A 20,601-nucleotide genomic window follows, 5' to 3' on the forward strand; every position below is an offset into this window, starting at 1 on the left:
AAAATAATAAGGCAGTAAATAATACATGAATGTTTTAAGTAAATAACATCGAGTCGACCGCACGCTCGAAAAAACGATTTAAATTTCGGGGTTGCAAGTTGGTGCAAGGTTTTACTTTAGATTCACAATATAGAAGCTTCAAAAAACGACATCTTATAAGTTACTTAGCGAAATTCGATGATAATATCTACTTTTTCTCTACGTTTATGCAAAAAAAGGGCTGAAAACAGGCTCCGCCATTTTGTTATATATCTATGGTTATTGATAAAACAAAATATTTAAAAACCCTTCAAATGAAAGAAAAAGAAGTGTCGATTAAGATGGTATAACATGTGTCGATAAAGATGGTATAACAGTTGTGTCGATAAAACTATTCATGAAACCACTGCACGAGGATAAATTCGGCAATTTTCAGAAAAAATCGAGAGTCGTCGTTTTTCGTTAAATTTGTTCAACTTTGACCTCACATATATTGTTAACGTAAAAACACAGGAAATAAATAATCTGGGAAGGTGTGCACAATTTATTTGAGAAAATGTGCGCGAAGTTTCAACTTCCTAGCTCAAAAAAATCGATTTTGAGGTTTTAGCCAGCTTTTTTCTATTCTAGCCCACTGTGCAGCGTGTGGCTAATTTTTACGGAGTAACGCAAAACGGACATAGTCGCACACACAAACACACTTTGGTCGCTTTACACCTCTTTTGAGGGCGCCCCATACGGCAATAAGAGTTTAAATTTTAGTGTGTTAAAGATGGAAAAAAGTTAAAAAATAAAATAATGATAATCTTAGTTTTGAATTAACAAACCCATTTCCGTGGAGTAAGGCTATATAGGTTTATGGACTTCAATGGGCACCCATTCCCCCAATGCTAAGATGCCGCGGTCGAGGCCAAAACAAACCCGAAGAGTAATAATGGCTATGTCGTAAGACTTTACCCTACAAACCATTTGAAGAGGGGTTCGGGATAGTATGTAGATGCAGTGGCGCAGCGAGGGGGGTTGAAGGGCAAACCCTCTCCCCAACAGCTCAGAGGAAATTTTAAGTTTAATCCATTTTACTTCATTGTATTAATATTACTTATAGAATAGTGTAAGGATTAATAAATTATCCCTTCGGAAAGTCGTAAAACTCACCATTTTGAAAAATTTATCTCAACTTTTTTCTGGGGGACGGCCCCCGCACCTCCTGCTTTCCCTGGCGGGTATTCTATACCCCCCTGTTCCCCAGTATTAGTTGCGCCTAAAACCCCCCCCTAGCGTTATTTCCTATCTGTGCCCCTGTGTCAGTGGCGCCGACTCCATGGGGCCTAAGGGGGCCCGAGCCCCCTCAAAGATTCGTTTGGGGGGGCGGAGCCTCCTCAATAATTCAAGAAAATAATTAAGTTACATTATGCTTTGTGAAATCACAAAAACATATTGGTAATTTTTATTTCCCATGTTAGACGATAGTTCCCTTTTAAAATAAATCCAACAATGTGTGTTGAAAAAAAATAATTATAAGGTTAAGCAGGTTAACTGAATCAAGTGGTGTGAATCATGGTAGTGTTTCGGTGCTGCGACACACTTTGAATTTAACCTCTTCCCGGGCAAGACCTCCGATATGGGCCCCCCCATTATTTTTTATAAGTCGGCGCCCCTGCCCTGTGTAGATGTTTCCACGTGGTTTATTTCAAATTTGTACTTCTCCATTGTTTCGATGCGATTGATCTTGGGGTAGTGGCGTTCGATGATAAATTATAGTTTTCCACTCTTTATTCGTTTCATTTTTCGGCTCAATTCTCAAAACAAGCCAGTTCAATCCGGGAAAGTCAGGAGATTTCTTATATCTACCGTTATTTTTCCCCATATCTTTGAATTGAGGTCACTTGAGATTTTTATCGATTAAATGGTGTGAGATAGGAAAACCATATTCCTTGAATGTTGTTTTCCTTGTTCGCCGATCGTAGCTGTCGCTTCAGTCTGCCATAATTCAAGCAAATTACAATGTGCATGAAAAAAATACAAAATCAGGGAAGTGGATTGGGGAACAGAAAGGTTCAAAAATTGTTTATCCACGAGAGCGGTAGGAGACCTCAACCTCACTAATCGCGACGTAAAAAACGTCTTTCGTTAGACAGTGTAATTTCATAGTGAATTTTAAGCTTATGATTACCGAATAATATTCCCAATTGTACTAAATGGTCGATATCGATGGCTAAGTTCTAACAACACGTCTCTCAAAGTCGGACGGTTTGAGACTGGTATCTTAAACAAAGTGCAATAAATTTTTAAAAAATAAAATACGAGAAAAAAAACAACTCTTTGTGTATAAATGAATGCTTCTTTTTCAGTTTCATGAATTTTTGGTTTTTAATTTCTGTGCACAAGTGAAAAAAATAATCGTTTTTTTTTTGCTCTCCTGAATAGTTGCAATATTTGAGATACGTGTTGGTAGAACTTGGCCATCGATATGTGTGCAGCGTGTTTTGCGTTCCTTCATTTTGTGATGCATCCTCACGTAGACCAAAGTATTGTCGTAGGTTACGGAATAAATGGTGCATGCATTGTAAGAGCTAAACCCTGCCACGAAATTTCACATGCAATTGGCACGTTGTCTAGTTTATTTTTTATTTTCGATTACGGTATAGTGTAAATACTATAAGAAAACGCATATTTTTTCATTTCTCGGTTATCGACTACTCAAAAGGCTATTTGAGATAGTAAATTTACGGCCTTGACTCTTTCGCTAAAAGTCGATGACGTCATGAGCTTACGCCCAGCGTGTCTGCTTTTCCCAGCCACTTCTCGGCCAAGCAAATGGACCTTCGTTGTTATTTACCCTGTTGTGAGCAATTCATTCCCTCAGTGAATGTTCTTCCTGATCGAGTTGATTAACTAAGTTCTACTGACGTCACCGACTCAGGAAGAGTGGGCGGTAACTTTCGCGTTTTATTATTTTAAACTTACAAGAGAATGGATGAATAGGAAAGAGCTAGTTTTTCCGTCGCAACACTCCTTTAACTATCATCTACGAACAAGGCCGTAGCTAGGGGGGGGATCAAGGGGAATCGATCCCTATTTCCACATGTACTCCTGAGAGGACTTCCTCTCCTCTAAAGTGCCTCTAAACTTATTTAAGAAACTCTACAGGCCAAGAAAGACTAAGCGGTTTGGCTTTGATGTCAATCCACCGCAGAATTGACATCGATACCGAGGAGTTAATTAATTTGTTCACTACAAAGAAAGCTAGAAGGCTAAAGTTAATTTTATAATAATATATTTGTATTTTCGCTTAAGGGTTTATAATAAATGTGTATATTTAACTGCATACGCTATTTTATTTATCTCGTGAAAATGATATTATGTTTGTCTACTATTCCATAAACCCCCCCCCCCCCCCGAAAATATTTTCTGGCTACGGCCTTGTCTACGTATTTCTTTAAATGAAATGCGGTTTTGAATGTAATGGAACGTCGTACTCAGTTTATGGAAGCATCAACATGTTGCTGACAACGAGTACTTATTCGGGAGCAATAGTCACCCCTTGTACACACCCTTGAGTTGCCTCGCTGGGTATCGTATAGATGTAGGTGAATCCATACTTACGCGAACGTCAGGGCCGATAGGGGATTAGCTTTTGCCCGTGGGTGAGCATTGGTCCAAGTTCTTCCTTTGTCCATCACAAATGCCTTTAGGCAACCACTTTAATGTCAGAGTCCTGGTACTCAAACTTTTTACGTCACCGATTCATGTCCTTCCCACTCCAAGAACACCTGTGAAAGCATTTACAAATTAAGTGCTATCCAATCATTATGATTAAAAACTTTTGGGCTATGTAGCCGCGTCTATGCTTTGGGTGGCCCCAACGTTTCCCGACCGATGCTGGTCGCTTTTTCAAGGGATTAATAAAGGGATAATGCCTTCAAAAAGCGACCAGCATCGGTCGGGAAACGTTGGGGCCACCCAAAGCATTGACGCGGCGACATAGCCCAAAAGTTTTTAATCATAATGACGAGCACCCGCGAAAGTTTTAACGAAGAATTGATCTCCAATCGTTCTTTGTAATGGTTTTAAAATTGTTGTTAACCAACCATTCTCCGGAAGATGGACCTTACATCTAAAGATACTTTGATTTTGTTTTGTTGTTCCATTTATGGAAATTTCATGGGTTTCAACATCTTGTCGTACCCAATGCATCTTCAAACACCGGATAACTGCTAAAATTCTAAAGCTTGCATTCACAGAAAACCAGTAAGTCCATTAATTATGTGAGGTGATTTTGGCGATTTGTGGACCCTCCTCCCTATCGTGAAATTTGGCTCAACCTTCTCTCTCCTCCCTCCAATCTCTTTCTAAACTTCCGTCAAAAGGCTGCCATCTTCAAAATATGTGTTTAAAGAAATAAGGTTAAAATTATCAAAAAAATAAAGAACTCAACAAAGGGAGGTTTATGAGCATCAAGATATATCCTCATCTAGCATACAGATAATTATTAAGTGGAAACTCAGCTGTGATACCCTTTAAGATTCATTTAGCTTTGCTGATGCATGCATATAAAGTCTGTGCATCTATTTAAATGGGATAATACGTAGGAAAAATAGAATATTTATGAAAAAATTGAGTTGCTGTGGTCCGTCAAAAGGCTGCCATCTTCAAAATATGTGTTGAGGAAATAAGGTTAAAATGGCAAAAATAATTGCAAACTTAGTCAAAGGTGGTTTATGAGTTTGTTTAGAAGAAGCAAAAACTAATACAGAAAATTTTAAAGCCAGTATTAATGGGTAGGACATCCAAAATAAGTAACTGCTAATATTATTCTGTTATCAGTTGATATCAGCCTGTTTGAAATCGGCCAGATAACGATGCAACTGATGATTAATTGTGAATTTGTATTATCTTTCACTCATAACTGGGCTATATCGAGCTGGAGAGGGGGTTTTGGGGTTCCAACTTCTTCCAGAAATATTGGGGATATATGATCTGAGAATGACTTCACGTGAGATTGTTCAAAATGCGTATTTTCAAAGTAGATTCGTTAATCTATAATTCATTGCGTTGAATTTAAATAATTATTTTTATTTGATATTATTTGAGACTAGTATTCAAGATAGCAATTTTACATGTTTCTTACGGAAAAAAATACGCGATGGTTGCTAGGATCGCCTCTTTCTCCAACGTGATATTGGGTGAGAATCGGCTTAACCGCCTTCCCCCTAAACGTCTTACGTAATTATTGTGTACCCCTCGATGCGTCTGCATAGAGATTTGGCTTGAAGATAGTGTCAATTATCTTGAAAGATTATTCGCTGAGCTGATGAAATCAAAACTTGCATTTGAAGGCCACCTCAACGGCAGGCATCGCCGTATTTAATTTTTTTAACCACCCCTTAATCCATCTCCACCATAATCCTCCCCTGGCGAGCAACCTATATCTTTCATTCACAGCGGCAACGTAGTACTTTGGCGTTAATTAGTATTTAAGAAGGGCGTCTCATAGATCGCAACAGCTTATAGTGGCGTAACATGACTTTCAAGGAATCGACCTCTGTCTTTCAAGCTTCGAGGGCGTGGAACTTCCAGGGTTTTGGATGGGGTCACAACCCCTCTTATTCCCCATAGTATCCACTACTTTCCTTTATTCGAAAGCCAAGAAAATGTAACTATCGCGACGTTAATAGTGACACTTGAGTAGCATTGGTTCACATACCGGCTTGTGTATTACTGTGAAACTATGTTGCTCCTCAGTAACATAAGCGAATGCATCACAAGAAATACCATCTCATCATCCATCTCGCTCACTTGAAAACGTTGGAAACGGTGATCAATCATGATCTCCTATAGCCCATATTATTAATTGCGGCCATAAAATATTGGGTACATGATACTTGGATAAAAATTATTATTAGAATTTGGACTCGTGAGTCTGAAAGCAGTGAAAGTCACGGTAAATTCGATCACTTACCGTCGTACGGACGCTTCTTACGACGCGATACGTGGTGTCTGAACTAGGTAGCGGCCAAAGTCGTATATATATTGGCTGCTAATCCATCGGCGAAGAGTGACGAGTGATTTCGTTTCTTTTAATGTACAAGCAGGTGATAATGGATGGGAGCAGATTTTTCCTGATAAGCAAACGGCGTTTAGTGACGCAACTTGTAATCGCGTGAGAGCGAGAGACATCCATGCAATTTGCGGCGTCATTTTTTTTTCGGACATTCACGAAGTGGTCACGTGGGTCCAATACTAAGTATTGGATATGGATGATACCCGAATTACTTTTTTTATGACAGTGTTTTCTTGAAACAGTAACTCAAACGTATCCAATTATATCTTTGCTCACAAATACGATTCCAGTGGCGGATACATATGGGGGTGCGCGCCCCCCCTTGCAGGGCCGCCCGCATTGCCTAGCATTGCAGAACCACAACTGTTACCTTTTTATATCATAAGATTGCATTTTCTTGTACATGTGTATGATCAGTTCAAATAAAACTCTCGTAAAATTTGCGTATGACTTATTTTTCATTGCGATGAAAGTAAGGTAGCTCAAGATATATTTTGCGCCCCCCCCCCCCCTTGAGTTAACTCTGCATCCGCTTCTGACCGATTCATAAGTGAAAACACGTGAATTGTTACATTACATGGCAGAATGAAATCTATTCTTCTACATGTAATATTCCGGGAAAAGATCATCCTGGAGCATCAATGTTCCTTAAAATTGTGTAAAATACTCTTTTCTTGGGAAAGTTAAGGAGTTAATTTGGTAAAACCGTCGAAGTTCATAAATAATACGAATTCTTTAGCATTCAAACTTACTATGCATGCAAGTCCTAAGCTAAATGAATTTTAGTGGGCATTACAACCAATTATTCCCATGATAATTACCTATCTGTATGCTACATGAGGAGTCGTGTGCATACTTGACCGTGTACAAGTCCTTGAAAAACAAACAAACAGGATTTTTGCGGATTGATGCCGTATCTATATTATTATATTTGGGCTTACCTGACGGGGGACCCTGGCTTTAATCCTAAAGGCAGCAGTAAAAACTGTAGATGCATTGCGACCTTTACTTGTTTTTTTTAGGGAGCAGAAGGGGTAAAAATTGGTCATTGGAAGCCCAATATAATGACTTGCCCCGCGTTGAATTCGAGGAAAGATAATTATCAGTTGTGACCTATGGGGCTTACTAACCTTGCTGCAGTGGAATCCGCAAGAAAATTGAATTTTGTCATTTTATCTTCGTTGAAACATGAATCGACTCCTTTCGGAGCATTGGTATCTGTATCAATTATAACAACATGTTTTTTTGATTCTTGTAATCATTAAATTTCCTTGATTTTCCTTTGAAAATCTGATTTTATATTGAATCTTTATCGAAATTATTTATGTTAATTATATCTTATTATCACGCATGTTATTTTATATTCGATTAATTTTGTTGTTTATACGGTTTTAATCGGATAACTCTATGAAACAATTAGATGCATTGTAAGTTTTCTGTTTTCTTTGGATATCACAAAATGTAAAAAGAATTAGGAGGAATTTTCGTTCGAACCTCTTGCCGTCCTGCAAGTTTCTCTCCTCCGGATAATATTGCACACGACTCCTCATCTAGCATGCAGATAATTATTAAGTGGAAAATCAGCTGTGATGCCCTCTACGATTCATTTAGCTTTGCTGATGCATGCACATAAAGACTGTGCGTATACTTAAATGGGATAATACGTAGGAAAAATTGTATACTTTTATGAAAAAAAATCAAGAAATTTCCAGTGAGGATTGAGTTGTTGTGGTCCGTCAAAAGGCTGCCATCTTCAAAATATGTGTTGAGGAAATAAGGTTAAAATGATCAAAAACATTGCAAACTTAATCAAGAGTGGTTCATGAGTTTGTTTAGAAGAAGCAAAAACTAATACAGAAAAATTTCAAGCCAGTATTAATGGGTAGGACATCCAAAATAAGTAACTGCTAATATTATTCTGTTACCAGTTGATATCAGCCTGTTTGAAATCGGCCAGATAACGATTCAACTGATGAGTCTTTCTGAATTTGAATTATCTTTCTCTCATACCTGGGCTTTAGCGACCTTGAGATGGGGTTTTGGGGTTCCAACTCTCCTAGAAATGTTGGGGATATATGATCTAAGAATGACTTCCCTAAATGATCCCCCCGACAATTGTACCCTCTCCTTGAATGAACTTCCCCCTAAAATTTTGTATTTCCACAACCTTGTTTTAGGTTGAACACTCATTGATTGAACTCCCCCATAAGAATGTCGTTGTTAGAAGTCACTCGTTGTTAGGAGAATTTTGGAGAAACCATCTGCATGTCTACTCTTGAAGCAGCTGTGGAACTGAATAGCTTGAGATGGTAGCACTATGGTTTTCTAAAGTGGGGTAGCCAGGCATTTCGTTCGGGAGGGAGTATAAAACCAGGGGGGAAATTTTATTTTTATTATCTGATCTACCGTAATATACGGGGGTTCGTAAGATATGGTTAACTTTGTCGGAAAATAAACTGCTCTTAAATTTGCATAATAGGTTTAGTTAAGTTTTCGGTATAGAATCTAACAGTGATTCCCATCCGAGTTGTTCTAAGAGGTCAGTAACACTAACAAGACTATCCTAACGACTCTTCACGTACCTTGCAGCCTATCTCTGTACGTTAACTCTATTCCTATTTCATGAGGATCCCTAATACTGGTAGCGTATTCCAAATAGGCTCTAAAGAGGGAGAAGTAGCTAATACCTCTCACTTTGCCGTCGCACTTTCCTGGTATTCTTTTAACAGAACGCAATTTACGGTTAACTTGACCTGTTATTTTCCAAATGAATTCAATCCACGACAGATAATTATTGAGTCGAACTTCGAGATATTTTACGGATTCTACAGTACCTCACTGAGCACCCTGAATGAAATAACTCTGTTGTGGGGTATTGTTTTTTTTTCCAAAAATTCACTGCTACGCATATTTTAAAATTTAACTCTAGCTGCCAAGCATCGCACCATGCTCGGATTGCATTAAGGTCGTTCGTTAGTTCATCCCTATCTTTACTGCTACGGATTTCCCTGTGAACTACAGCGTCATTTGAAAATAATCGAAGGTTATTGCCTACTATTTCACCAATATCGTTGATATAGAGAAGGAAGAGGAGTGGGCCTATGGCACTACCCTGAGGGAAGCCAGAAGTGACGCTTACCTCGTTGGAGACTGCGTCGTCTAATACTACTCTTCGAACGCGATCGCTCAAAAGTTCTCTTATCCAGGAACTGACTTTATCATCTAGGGCGTAAAATTTCAGTGTTATAAATAACTTTCTGCGGGGCACTTTATCCAATACTTTTTTAAAATCAAGAAAAAATCGCGTCGACTGGAATGTTGTCCTCTTCGGAGACTAAAATATCGTGGGAGAAAAGCGGTAACTGGGTTGCGCCAGATCTACTTTTACTGAATCCGTATTGATTTCTAGTTAACAAGTTTTTCGTTTCAAGGTGTCCCATTACTGAGCTAACTACAATGTGTTAAAAATTTGCATGAGGTGGACGTTAAAGATATCGGTTCGTAATTAGATTGCTGTTCCTTATGCCCACTTTTGAATATGGACGCTACATTGGCAATTCTCCAGTCATTAGTCTCTTGGTGTTCCTTGATTTTCTGCACATTATAGGGCAATTTCTGTGACCAGTTCTTTTTATACTCGGGAAGGGATTTTGTCTGGACCAGGTGACTTATTTGGACTGAGCAATTTCAATAAATTTTCAATTGTAAAGCACTTATGTCAAGAGGCGGCATCTTTCGTGTGCAGTGATTATTAACCGCTCCGGATGAGTTCTCAGAAGACTCGATTAACACGCTCTTTAAGTAGGAAGTTAATAAATTGGCTTTTTTCGGAACGGTTTGTTAACACCTCTCCATTATCGTTTCTTAGTGTACAAACCGTAGATCTTTTGCCTTGAACTTCCCGAACATAAGACCAAAATGATTTTGGGTCATCCCGTGACTGCCATACAAGTATATTCCTTTTAAAATTGGTGAATGCATTCCTGAACGCTGCTTTCCTCCTTTGTAACTGCTTTAGGCGAAGTATTTTTTTAAATTATCAACTCGCAATAAGTTGCGGAGAAATCAGTAAGTACTAACTTTTTTCATTTTAGCATGGCATCCTCTGTCTCCTCCATTATTTTCCCACTTTCGCGTCATGCCATCTCAGTTCGCTACCATCTTTTTCAATTTAATAGGGATAAAACTTTTGATTCCTTAAGTTGCTTGCGAAAGAAAAGCTGTCCTAGTACCATCTAACTTTAACTCTATTACCGATTCTTGAGACACGGGGAAAGCATTCGTCAGATGACTCTGGAACCCATCAAAATCAGCTCTTTTAAACATGAAAACTTTCCATTCTCGTTAAGGCCTGGTTACACGGTACATGAGATTGTACAAGAAAATGTGAGAATGTCTGAATCTCAGAATGAACGCGAAAATGCACCGTGTAACCACGCAAAATGTAAGAATGTATGAATTTCTTAACGCCTGCTCTAATTTCGTTCAGACAATCATACAATTTGAACTCAGAGTCACCTGGTGGCAGACTACGAAAACGACACATTCATTTCATCTGGCTAATAGTAGGGCAGATCGGAAAAATCGATTTTTTTCAAATCCATTCGGCCCAGTGAAAAAAAGTTGTGGGAACGATCAAAAATAAGGCCTGAAAAATTTGAGACCTCTAGGTGAACCCCTGACCCTCGCTCAAATGCAATTTAGGGGGGGAAGGTCGAAATTAGAAAAATATAGTATTTTATGGTCATTTCCTATAGATTTTGCCGAGTTACTGCCCTTGAGAACAAAAATTTCATGCATTATTACGTATCTGCCACTATTTAGCCACAAAATGCCTAATTTGAGTCCGCGAAGAAAATATTCCAACGCCCACGCAGCGTCGCGGATACAAGAGCCGCAGGCCGATCCCCTCCCCTCCCCACTCGCTTCTACCCCTCCCACGCCTCCAATACAGCAAAATTCATTCCGCGTATGCTGCTAGGAGGTCGTTTATCTTTGATAATATAAATCGGAAGATGGTAGAAGGTAATAAAGGAAGCTTAGTGAGACGACTTGTCCCTTATTAGGCGCCTCGTCGGGGTTAAACAAATCGATGCTACCAACTTTGAGAGAAGTGATGAAATAGTTTTAGATCCGAGAACGCAGGAAAGGAGCCTACGGCCCATGAAAAGGCCTCTCGAGTGGCTACAAAGGTGTGCGAACTATGGTGACGCTTCCCTTCCATTATGTGTGTGACTAAATGGATTTAGCGGTACAACAGGAAGTACTAAAACTTACGGAAAATGCGAATAGGCTAAAATTAGGGTTTTTCCTGAAGTACAAAACTCAAGCACTTTTGGAAGAACATGTGAAATTATGCGATATTTTTGCGTGTAAGTGCAAGAAGGAGCATAATGTTCCCCCCAATGAAGAAGTATATTGAGATACCAGCGGACGAAACTAAAGATGATGGATGCTGGATTGAGTCCTGAAGAAACTCGACAACTGAGGAAAAAAAAGAGAATCGTCGGAGAGCGTTGAGTCGACATCGTCAATTCTTGTATGGGAAAATAGTATCAAAAATTTTCTTCATCAATTCATCCGAAGAAAATTAAACTGAAGAGAAATCATCCGATTTTTATCTCTACGTTTCTCATCAAATAAAAATTCAGGACTAAACTCAAACTGGAACTTCTGCGTGTAAAATGCGTCTGCCAAATGTGATAGAGGTATATGCAAGAACCAAGAAATAGCAATGATTGTCCCTGCAACTTTAGTTGACGCAAAAATCATAACTTCGTAAGAAGCATCCAAGGTAGTTTGCAAGAATTACTTGCGTAGACAGAAAAATATGCGAATTATTGTGAATACGAAAAGAGAGGTATCAAAGGGTGTCATCAAAGGTTTACATTTTTATGGAGTGAAAGACTATACTTTTGTCTGATGAAAAAAGGCAAGAGCACTTATCAATCCAAGTTTAGAGGGGAATGTGTGATGTTAGTTGAAGAAACAGGGTCCCACTTTTGGGTTTGCCTCCCCCTTCGGAGGATTAGCAAAAGTTATAAAATCTGCGATTCTCGATTCCTTTCCGAGTGAAAATTAGATACACAAAAAAAAGGATTTGAATGCGATGGTGAATGCCGCCCAAAAAGGAGGCATCATCCCTATGCTACAAGCATAATTCCAACATCCCTTGCTATGTGAGTAAACTCTTCTCGGGATTCCCATCGGGTTAATTTTTACATAATGGCAAACGTTTCAAGCTCTGACTCGGGGCTCATCATCAGGGATAAATTTCGTTGAATCCCGAGAAGAATTTAGCCACATCATTCGCCGAGAAAGCATCAAATCATATTTCATCCCTTACAGAGGTTTATTTGCTAATTGCACTAAGTTGACTTAGATTTGCGACATAAAATTGGGAGGGCAATCTAAGGACCGAATTTGCGTTGTTGCAAGTATGCGTTTGGCGGCCGATCCGAGATCTTTTAAAGTGCTGGATTTTAATATCAACTTTAAGGACTACTCGACATATTGGAGAGAGACCACAGTACCTCCGGCTACATCTGACCTTACTGCTGTGGATTTTCAAAAATCTATTGATGAACGTTCAAATTTGAAGCTAAATATTTCTTTTTATTTTACATACGGACGAGAGATTCGTGAAGACTTTGTTGACAACAGCGAAAGACGAGGAATGACACTGACATAAGAAATACAGATTGGAAAGCAGGTAATTGAAAAATTCTTTCGTGATTGTTCCTCCACAGACGATACTGAAACATGAAATATTTATACTAACGAAGTAAGACGCACTTGGTGTGAATTTTGGTGCATTTGGCGCGTGGGTGAGGCTTGCGGGGAGGGGACGCGAGCGGCTTTCGCCCAAAATCCATTTAATCACATCTGTCGGACAAAGCCGAAATTGGAGCATATCCGAAGTTAGCCCACCTTTATAGCCACTCCAGAGGCCTTTTCATGGGCTGTAGGCTCCTTTCCTGCGTTCTCGGATCTAAAACTATTTCATCACTTCTCTCAAAGTTGGTAGCATCGATTTGTTTAACCCCGACGAGGCGCCTAATAAGGGACAAGTCGTCTCACTAAGCTTCCTTTATTACCTTCTACCATCTTCCGATTTATATTATCAAAGATAAACGACCTCCTAGCAGCATACGCGGGATGAATTTTGCTGTATTGGAGGCGTGGGAGGGGTAGAAGCGAGTGGGGAGGGGAGGGGATCGGCCTGCGGCTCTTGTATCCGCGACGCTGCGTGGGCGTTGGAATATTTTCTTCGCGGACTCAAATTAGGCATTTTGTGGCTAAATAGTGGCAGATACGTAATAATGCATGAAATTTTTGCTCTTAAGGGCAGTAACTCGGCAAAATCTATAGGAAATGACCATAAAATACTATATTTTTCTAATTTCGACCTTCCCCCCCTAAATTGCATTTGAGCGAGGGTCAGGGGTTCACCTAGAGGTCTCAAATTTTTCAGGCCTTATTTTTGATCGTTCCCACAACTTTTTTTCACTGGGCCGAATGGATTTGAAAAAAATCGATTTTTCCGATCTGCCCTACTATTAGCCAGATGAAATGAATGTGTCGTTTTCGTAGTCTGCCACCAGGTGACTCTGAGTTCAAATTGTATGATTGTCTGAACGAAATTAGAGCAGGCGTTAAGAAATTCATACATTCTTACATTTTACGTGGTTACACGGTGCATTTTCGCGTTCATTCTGAGATTCAGACATTCTCACATTTTCTTGTACAATCTCATGTACCGTGTAACCAGGCTTTTAAACAGTGATGATGAATGAAATAAATAAGAGGCAGATATAAACTTTAAACCATTTATAGGGAAGATGAAAGCATCTCCAGTCTGAAAAGCTTAATGAGTGGATAACGTAGAAGCTCAAAGAGCGTATATGGAATGTTTCCTTAGCACAGGAGCATAGGCAGTAAGGTAACAATCAGTGGTGTCATAGTGCCGGAACAAGCCAGAACGCAGTTCTGGCACTGGTTAACAAAAGACATGATAGTCAAATTAAGCACTTTTATCAATGTTCCCTCAAAATTCCTCATACATACACTCGCAAACCAAAACAATAAAATTGTAATAAAATGTAAATAATAACTTGTAATTAAAAAAACAGAGTAATATTTCACTTCTAAAAAGTGCGTTCTGGCTCTGCTAATTTTGCCATGGCGTCACTGGTTACAATTGATATGCACTTCAATGGTCTTAAAAATCTACAGAGGTTTCTACAAAATACTGTGTTCCCGGGCCGGCCTTAGGGCTGGGCGAACGCCCCGGGCCCCGAGCTTTGGGGGGGCCCGCGTTCGTGAAAAAAAATTAAAATATAGGATAGTTTTGAAAACGCAATTTCAACTGTTACTGTATTGTTAAGTCCGTGCTAGACAAAAAATAATATTATGAAAAAGGAATAATAATGCAGTAATTTTTATTGTGCAATTGCCTTTGTCACATACTTAGCCGGAGAGTGGTAGGGATTGAAAATGCTCGAGTTTGTAGATGGGGTATAGAGTTTAATATTTTAAGTGAAGGGCCCCGCACTGAAGGTTCGCCCCTAGCCCCGCACCTGCTAGGGCCTGCTGTGTTCGACTCAGTTGTGTAGCAAAAAAACCGAGGGTCTTTAATAGTCTGTCCAATTCCGGAAGGCGGGTGAGAGATTGGCGAATAAGGCGATAAGGCGAATTGGAACACGGATAAATTTAAAAGCAAAATATAATTTTTTGCAACTACTTACAATTAGTGTTACAAAACTAATTGACGTCACTCCGTCGTGTTTCGACTGATTTTTTGAACGAGGGATATCATAATAAGGTTTCCCTGAATGCGCGAACTGGACACTCCTGAAGTTTCTTTGAATACAAAATTGCACGAACTTTGATTTCCTCAACTTGAGGTCATCGACACGAATTTCGGAAACGCCTCCCATATTAGTGACTGAAAAAGGAAGGTAACTCAAGTAACTCGAATTATTTACGCTACAGGAACCATAGGTTAAAAATACTGGCAAAATATGAAGTGATGAAATTCCCTCCATTGAGGTAACGAGTTTTATCGCATTATTTTTTTATTCTTCCCAAGTAATTATTATTCTTCTTTCTATATCTTGAAACATTTCATCAAGATAAATTATTCTTTTCAATCTAAATGCGGAGTGGCTTCTCAAGTACAATACGAATCTTTTGAAACTGAATGCGTGATAGAAAGGAATTATGTGCACAATTTTGTTTAGCCTTGGAGAGCTCCAATAGAATTATTTCTTCTGCTACGAATACTTTATTACTATAGTTTCGTCCTTGTCGTTGTTAAAGGAATCACGTAGAAACTGCTTTCTCTCAATGCTTAACACACAACGACCTTTTTGTCAATTTAGCTACATTCGCTTTCCAACTACTGTTTTGAAAGAGGAATTCTCTAAGTCATCTTATATGTGATATGAACTATGGAGAAGAAGCGATGCTCTGAGAACACTTGTTAACCTCATGTCAAATGGAAAAAAGAAGGAATTTTATCGTTTCTAAAGGCTATATTATTATTTAATCCATTTTTGCCATATATCTCCACCAACTTCCAATATTTGAAGTTTAAATAAAATAAAAAATGCAAATAACTTGCTAGCAAATAAATGCTTACTTTTATATGGTAATTGTTCATAGTGGAGTGCGATTCGTGACTCATTATAGCGCACTCGATCGACCAAACCCCGGCCATTGTTTGGCTGAAGGCGGGTGCGCGACTATCGCTGGGCTCTCGATATCGCTTTGGATGGCGAGAATTCTCGTCATTACCTTAAACTCAACAACCTCGTCAACGTGTACCTTAAACTCATTTAGTTTTTGTGTGTCTTTCTCCATTGTATTTAAAATTCCAAAATAATTGATATAGAAAAAATATTTCTGTTATGTAAGCACTAACAATTAGTCATGCCATTATCGCAAAATAAATAGTTGCGTGAAAAGGGCAAAGCAAATAACTAATTTAATTTGAAAGTCTGTAGAGAAGAAGAGAAACAAGCACGTCACACCCAGTAGGTATCAATGGCTTTCTTCTGTAGCACCACATTTCAAAGACCTCTACCCTGGATTTCTCCGCTGCCGTCATTGTCCATGCCTCACCTTTCCGTATAGGAGCATACTTCAAACGTAGGTTTTTATAATTTGTTTCCTTACTTCCACATTTAGGTTTCCCACTGTTTTAACACGTTGCTTACGGATGGCGAGAATTCTAGTCATTTTTTTCCCGAACGTTCCGGACGGATGACGAAGATTCTCGTCATTTAGGCACGTCAACCTAAACAATTTTAAAGCGTACAATACGTATTCGTGAGTACGTTTTCAGTTGTTGTTCGTTATTCTTAATGAATTGATGCATCATAACGTTTGATTGGGTAAAGTTATATTCTAAACATTAGCTTTTTAACCATGTTTAAACCAAAGGCATTACGCCATAATAGGCACATATTTCCAATCTCGACACCTCCACCCAGAATCGGCGTTCCTAGGAATTTAAATACCCCGGTACGCTACGTATTAATATCTTACCCGCCTTCCGGGATTGGACAGACTATAATATAATCCTTTGTGTTAAAAAAAATCATATGGGCCGGTCCGAGCAAGTACGTAGGGAACGTTAAAGAGGGGGTGTCCGGGGGTTCAATTCCCCCGGAAAGCTAATGAACCACTCACTCCGAAATGTACACCCTCTTTACGAAACCCGTCCCTGGGTCCTATAGGAATGTAATTTCAGTGCCCCCATCAAGAAGTTCTCACCCGAGGTCAGGGGCGGATACAGAAAAAACTCAAGGGGGGGCGCTAAAGATATCTAGACCAACTTTTACTTTCAACGTAATAAAAAATGGAAATCAAGTGAAATTTAGAGTTTAAGAAAGCTTAATTTTAACTCATAATCCACGTACACTATGCCAATTATTGGTTATGAAAAGTTACAATTGTGGTTCGCTACACCTACCTTAAATGAAGTCTCTGCGCCTATTCTTCTTGGCAAATTCGGTAATTACATCGTCAATAGGACAATCAATGTCAGGGTGAGTGTTCATCAGAGCTAAACCATTGAGTCGATCCTCCTTCATTGTCGTCCTCAGCCATGTCTTCGTACGCCGCAAAGCAGAAAAACTTCTCTCTACTGTAGAGATAGACACAAGTTGGCACGCAAATATTTTGTACAGCGTGTGCAAAGTGGGATAATCCGATGTAGGACAAACAGACAACGCTTGCACAACAGAATCAAGGTCATTTAAGGCGTTTATGCTCGTTTGCTTGTACTGAATAATCTCTCCCATTAGTCTCTTTTTAATCACATAGGGTGATTCTTTTTCAAAAAACGGTAGATCAGTTAAGCACTGATTCAATTTGTATATCAGATCATTACCGGTATGTTTCAGTAGTTGCGAGGGCAAAAGTATGTTAAATTTTAAATGATAAATGTTTTCTTCAGCAAAACGTTCTTTCATATATATACCATATTACGACTGATATCAGTCGTAATATGGCCCAGCGTTGGAATAAACACAGTTCTTTTCCAATACGTCGTAGCATCATCATTATGATCGCAGTTTTCCCTGTGTCTTTGTCTACCTGCAAGACGAGGAACACTCATCTCTGCGTCTAACTCTTCCATAACTGGCTTCGCCTCTTCAACAATACTAGCAAAGTGGCTATCAGCATTAGCTCTCATGCCGTCATACACCTTAAGCGTCGAATATAATTTTGCTCTTGCCATGGCGACGTCCATGCTAGGGTCTTGTAAGATTTTGCTGACTGGATATGTTATGCTCATAATATCACTCTGTGTAAACAGAGTAATAATAAATTCGCAATTAGAGAGAGCTCGAAGGAGAATATTAGCTTTAGCAGCTGTTGTTCTATCCCTCCAACACTGAATTTCTTTAAGAACTTTGCATACTGTTCCGAGATCAGCTGCGAATTGTGTAACAGCATCATATCGCTCAACCCATCTCGTTTGACAGTGTGACTGCAGTGAGTGTTTTAGGTGTCTCTTCAATGTTGCGAACCGCTTGCTAGACGCTGTAAAGAACGATACCACTTCTTCAATAGTACCAAGTGAGTTTCTCACACTAGTAACTTGGCAACTGCGAGAGACAACGAGGTTGAGCTGATGATTTCGACACGTTGCTACTTGGGCGTTGATAGCTTATTGTAGCCACAGCTCCTTTCAATTCCGACATGTTAACTGAGCAGCCATCACATCCTATACCCACACAGTTCTCCAGTGGTAGAGAAAGGCTTTCCATTCTTCTGAGAATCGTAGCACCCAATACTTCACCAGTAATGCTAGGCTCTTGACTCTCTTGAGGTTCATGGTCAATATTTATACTACAATCAACGTCTTTACGGATTTCAACGAAACCCAAAAATCTTTCGTGTAATTTGCCGTCACTATTGACATATCTTGCAGCTAAACACAATTGGGCGACGTGAGCTATGTCCGTAGTCTCATCGAAGATGATGCTGTAGTAACGAGAATCTTTGATTTCCTTCAGTATTCTCGATAACATCACCGTTTCACAGCATGAAATAAGTTCGTTACACGTTGTTTTACTGATGTAAGTGGCGTTCGCTTTAGCGGTCTCAAGGTGATGTTTTAGTTGCAAGTCTCCAGCGTCAATTCTAAATCTTAGAAGAGCTCTGAAGTTGCCCTCGTTACTCACTGTACTTTCGCAATCATTTTCTTCTTTTAATAGATTCCCATCATCTCTTTGCCCTCGTAAAGGAATATTTTGCTTTCCGTAAAATATGACTGTTTTTACTATAGGTACAAGACGGTCTCTACTAGCCCAAAAGTTGTCTAACAAATTGATATTACACTTTTATTGGATTGAATAATTAGTAATATGCACGTAATTCAAAAAAGAATAAGACCAAACACGAAATATTTCTGACTTTATGTAAGCATTTTACACAAGAAAATAAATGTCGGAAAGACGAAGAAATACGACGGAGACTTAGCATTTTGGCGAAATGCCCAAATTGTTTCCATAAAATTTAAATATTACATTAATAAGCTAAATTCCTGTTTGAATCATTTAAAGAAATAACAATTACTCGCCAAAATCTTGGGTTTCCTGCTGCTTAGGTAACCTAGTCAAACATTCCCGCATTCATCGTTTAGTATTCGAAGTATTCGAAATTCGAGGTATTCGAATATTCGAGCAATTATTTCATACTCGAATTCGATATTCGAGTTCAAGAAATCTGCTATTCGACCCATCTCTAGCAAAAAGTGTTTGCGCTACATCGTATCGTACGATACCCAACAATGAGGAATTGAGGAATGTCCGTCATTTTTAATTTTTTGCAGGTTGATCGATTCAACCATTGAGAAAATGTTTACGATTTCTAACGTCAAATGCAGTATTCTTTGTACTTAAATGCTTAAAGGAATTCGGTTGGCTCCTATTGTGTTTGGAAGGGAGGAAAATTCGCTTCATAAAATACGGATATCACTCCTATGTCGTTTACCGCCATGCTCAAGCACGAGTTATTGACCGGCCGACCATCTCCATCTCATATCTCAAATTGGCCACCATATATTAGCTTTTTATTAGCAGATTAGATTATACTTTATTCCTATTCCCTTAGACCATAAAAGCGCCAAGTCTACTAAACATAGTCACTACATAAACTACGTAGTTTATATTATCTAAGCCTTTTGCGATGTGCGTGGCGTGCGGCGCGTCGGCAATACAGGGGTCCCCCCAAGGGGGGGGGGCGCGCCCCCCGTGCCCCCCTTCTGTATCCGCCACTGCCCGAGGTACTCGAAGTGAATTCTTTCAGGCCATCCAGGAAATCCCAGCACAATGTATTTGTTTGAAGACTCCAACTGCCATCTTTCGGCACATGGGCGTACCCAGGATCAAAACTGGGGGAAAGCCGTGGTCGTTCAAATTTTAACATTTTAGTCCAGAAAAGGTAAATGATACCAAATGTTTAAGAAAATAATGTCAGCGCTTTATTAGTTTATAAAATCATTTGCTTGAAAAAATATAGATTTTTATTTTTGTTCCATGTCTTTAACTAATTGCATTTTCCTTCAATATAAAGGGTCAAGCAGGTTGAGATGGTGAAAAGTGTCCCCAGATGTTTTGAAAAATAAAAAATATACACTCAAGGTGCATCCAAAATTATGTGTTTTCCCTAAGTTTCAGGCTGTAACAATGGAAAAAACAACCCAAAAAAAAATTGAAACACGATTTTTAGTTTTTTGACCATATCTCCAGTTTTTATGTTTGCAACATCGTTTTATTGATTTTAAAGTGTATTTACTATTACGTTATACCATTATATTTTTTTCAAAATTTTTTGACCGAAAACTAAACTTTTACATAAGTTTAAAAATTTCAAAATTAAATTAAAAATTTTAGGAGACAATAGACACGCCGAAAAATATATCTTGTTACCCCTGCGTTAAAGTATAATCCTATTTTTTTCAGATTCTTTCAAATTGGTGGAACACGGTCAAAAGCACGAATAACTGCTTTGCGCTATTTACATCTATGTATTCCAGGAGG

At 38.9% G+C, this 20,601-nt stretch overlaps 1 protein-coding gene across 2 annotated transcripts in view; it reads right to left on the reverse strand.

Annotated features, from left to right (window-relative positions):
- The window catches only part of LOC124160565 (ATP-binding cassette sub-family C member 4-like), a 45,766-nt gene extending 39,723 nt beyond the window's left edge, over nucleotides 1–6,043 (reverse strand). For both annotated transcript variants that reach the window (XM_046536435.1, XM_046536434.1), the window contains exons 1-2: nucleotides 5,942–6,043; nucleotides 3,586–3,752 (exon numbers count right to left, since the gene is read on the reverse strand). In XM_046536435.1, the coding sequence (XP_046392391.1) occupies nucleotides 3,586–3,659 (74 nt within the window). In that variant the 5' untranslated portion in view covers nucleotides 3,660–3,752; nucleotides 5,942–6,043. The remainder of the gene's footprint in view (nucleotides 1–3,585; nucleotides 3,753–5,941) is intronic.
- Between the last annotated feature and the right edge of the window lie 14,558 nt (nucleotides 6,044–20,601).

The sequence above is a fragment of the Ischnura elegans genome, chromosome 6 (assembly GCF_921293095.1).
Source record: "Ischnura elegans chromosome 6, ioIscEleg1.1, whole genome shotgun sequence".
NCBI classification, from domain to species: Eukaryota; Metazoa; Arthropoda; class Insecta; order Odonata; family Coenagrionidae; genus Ischnura; species Ischnura elegans.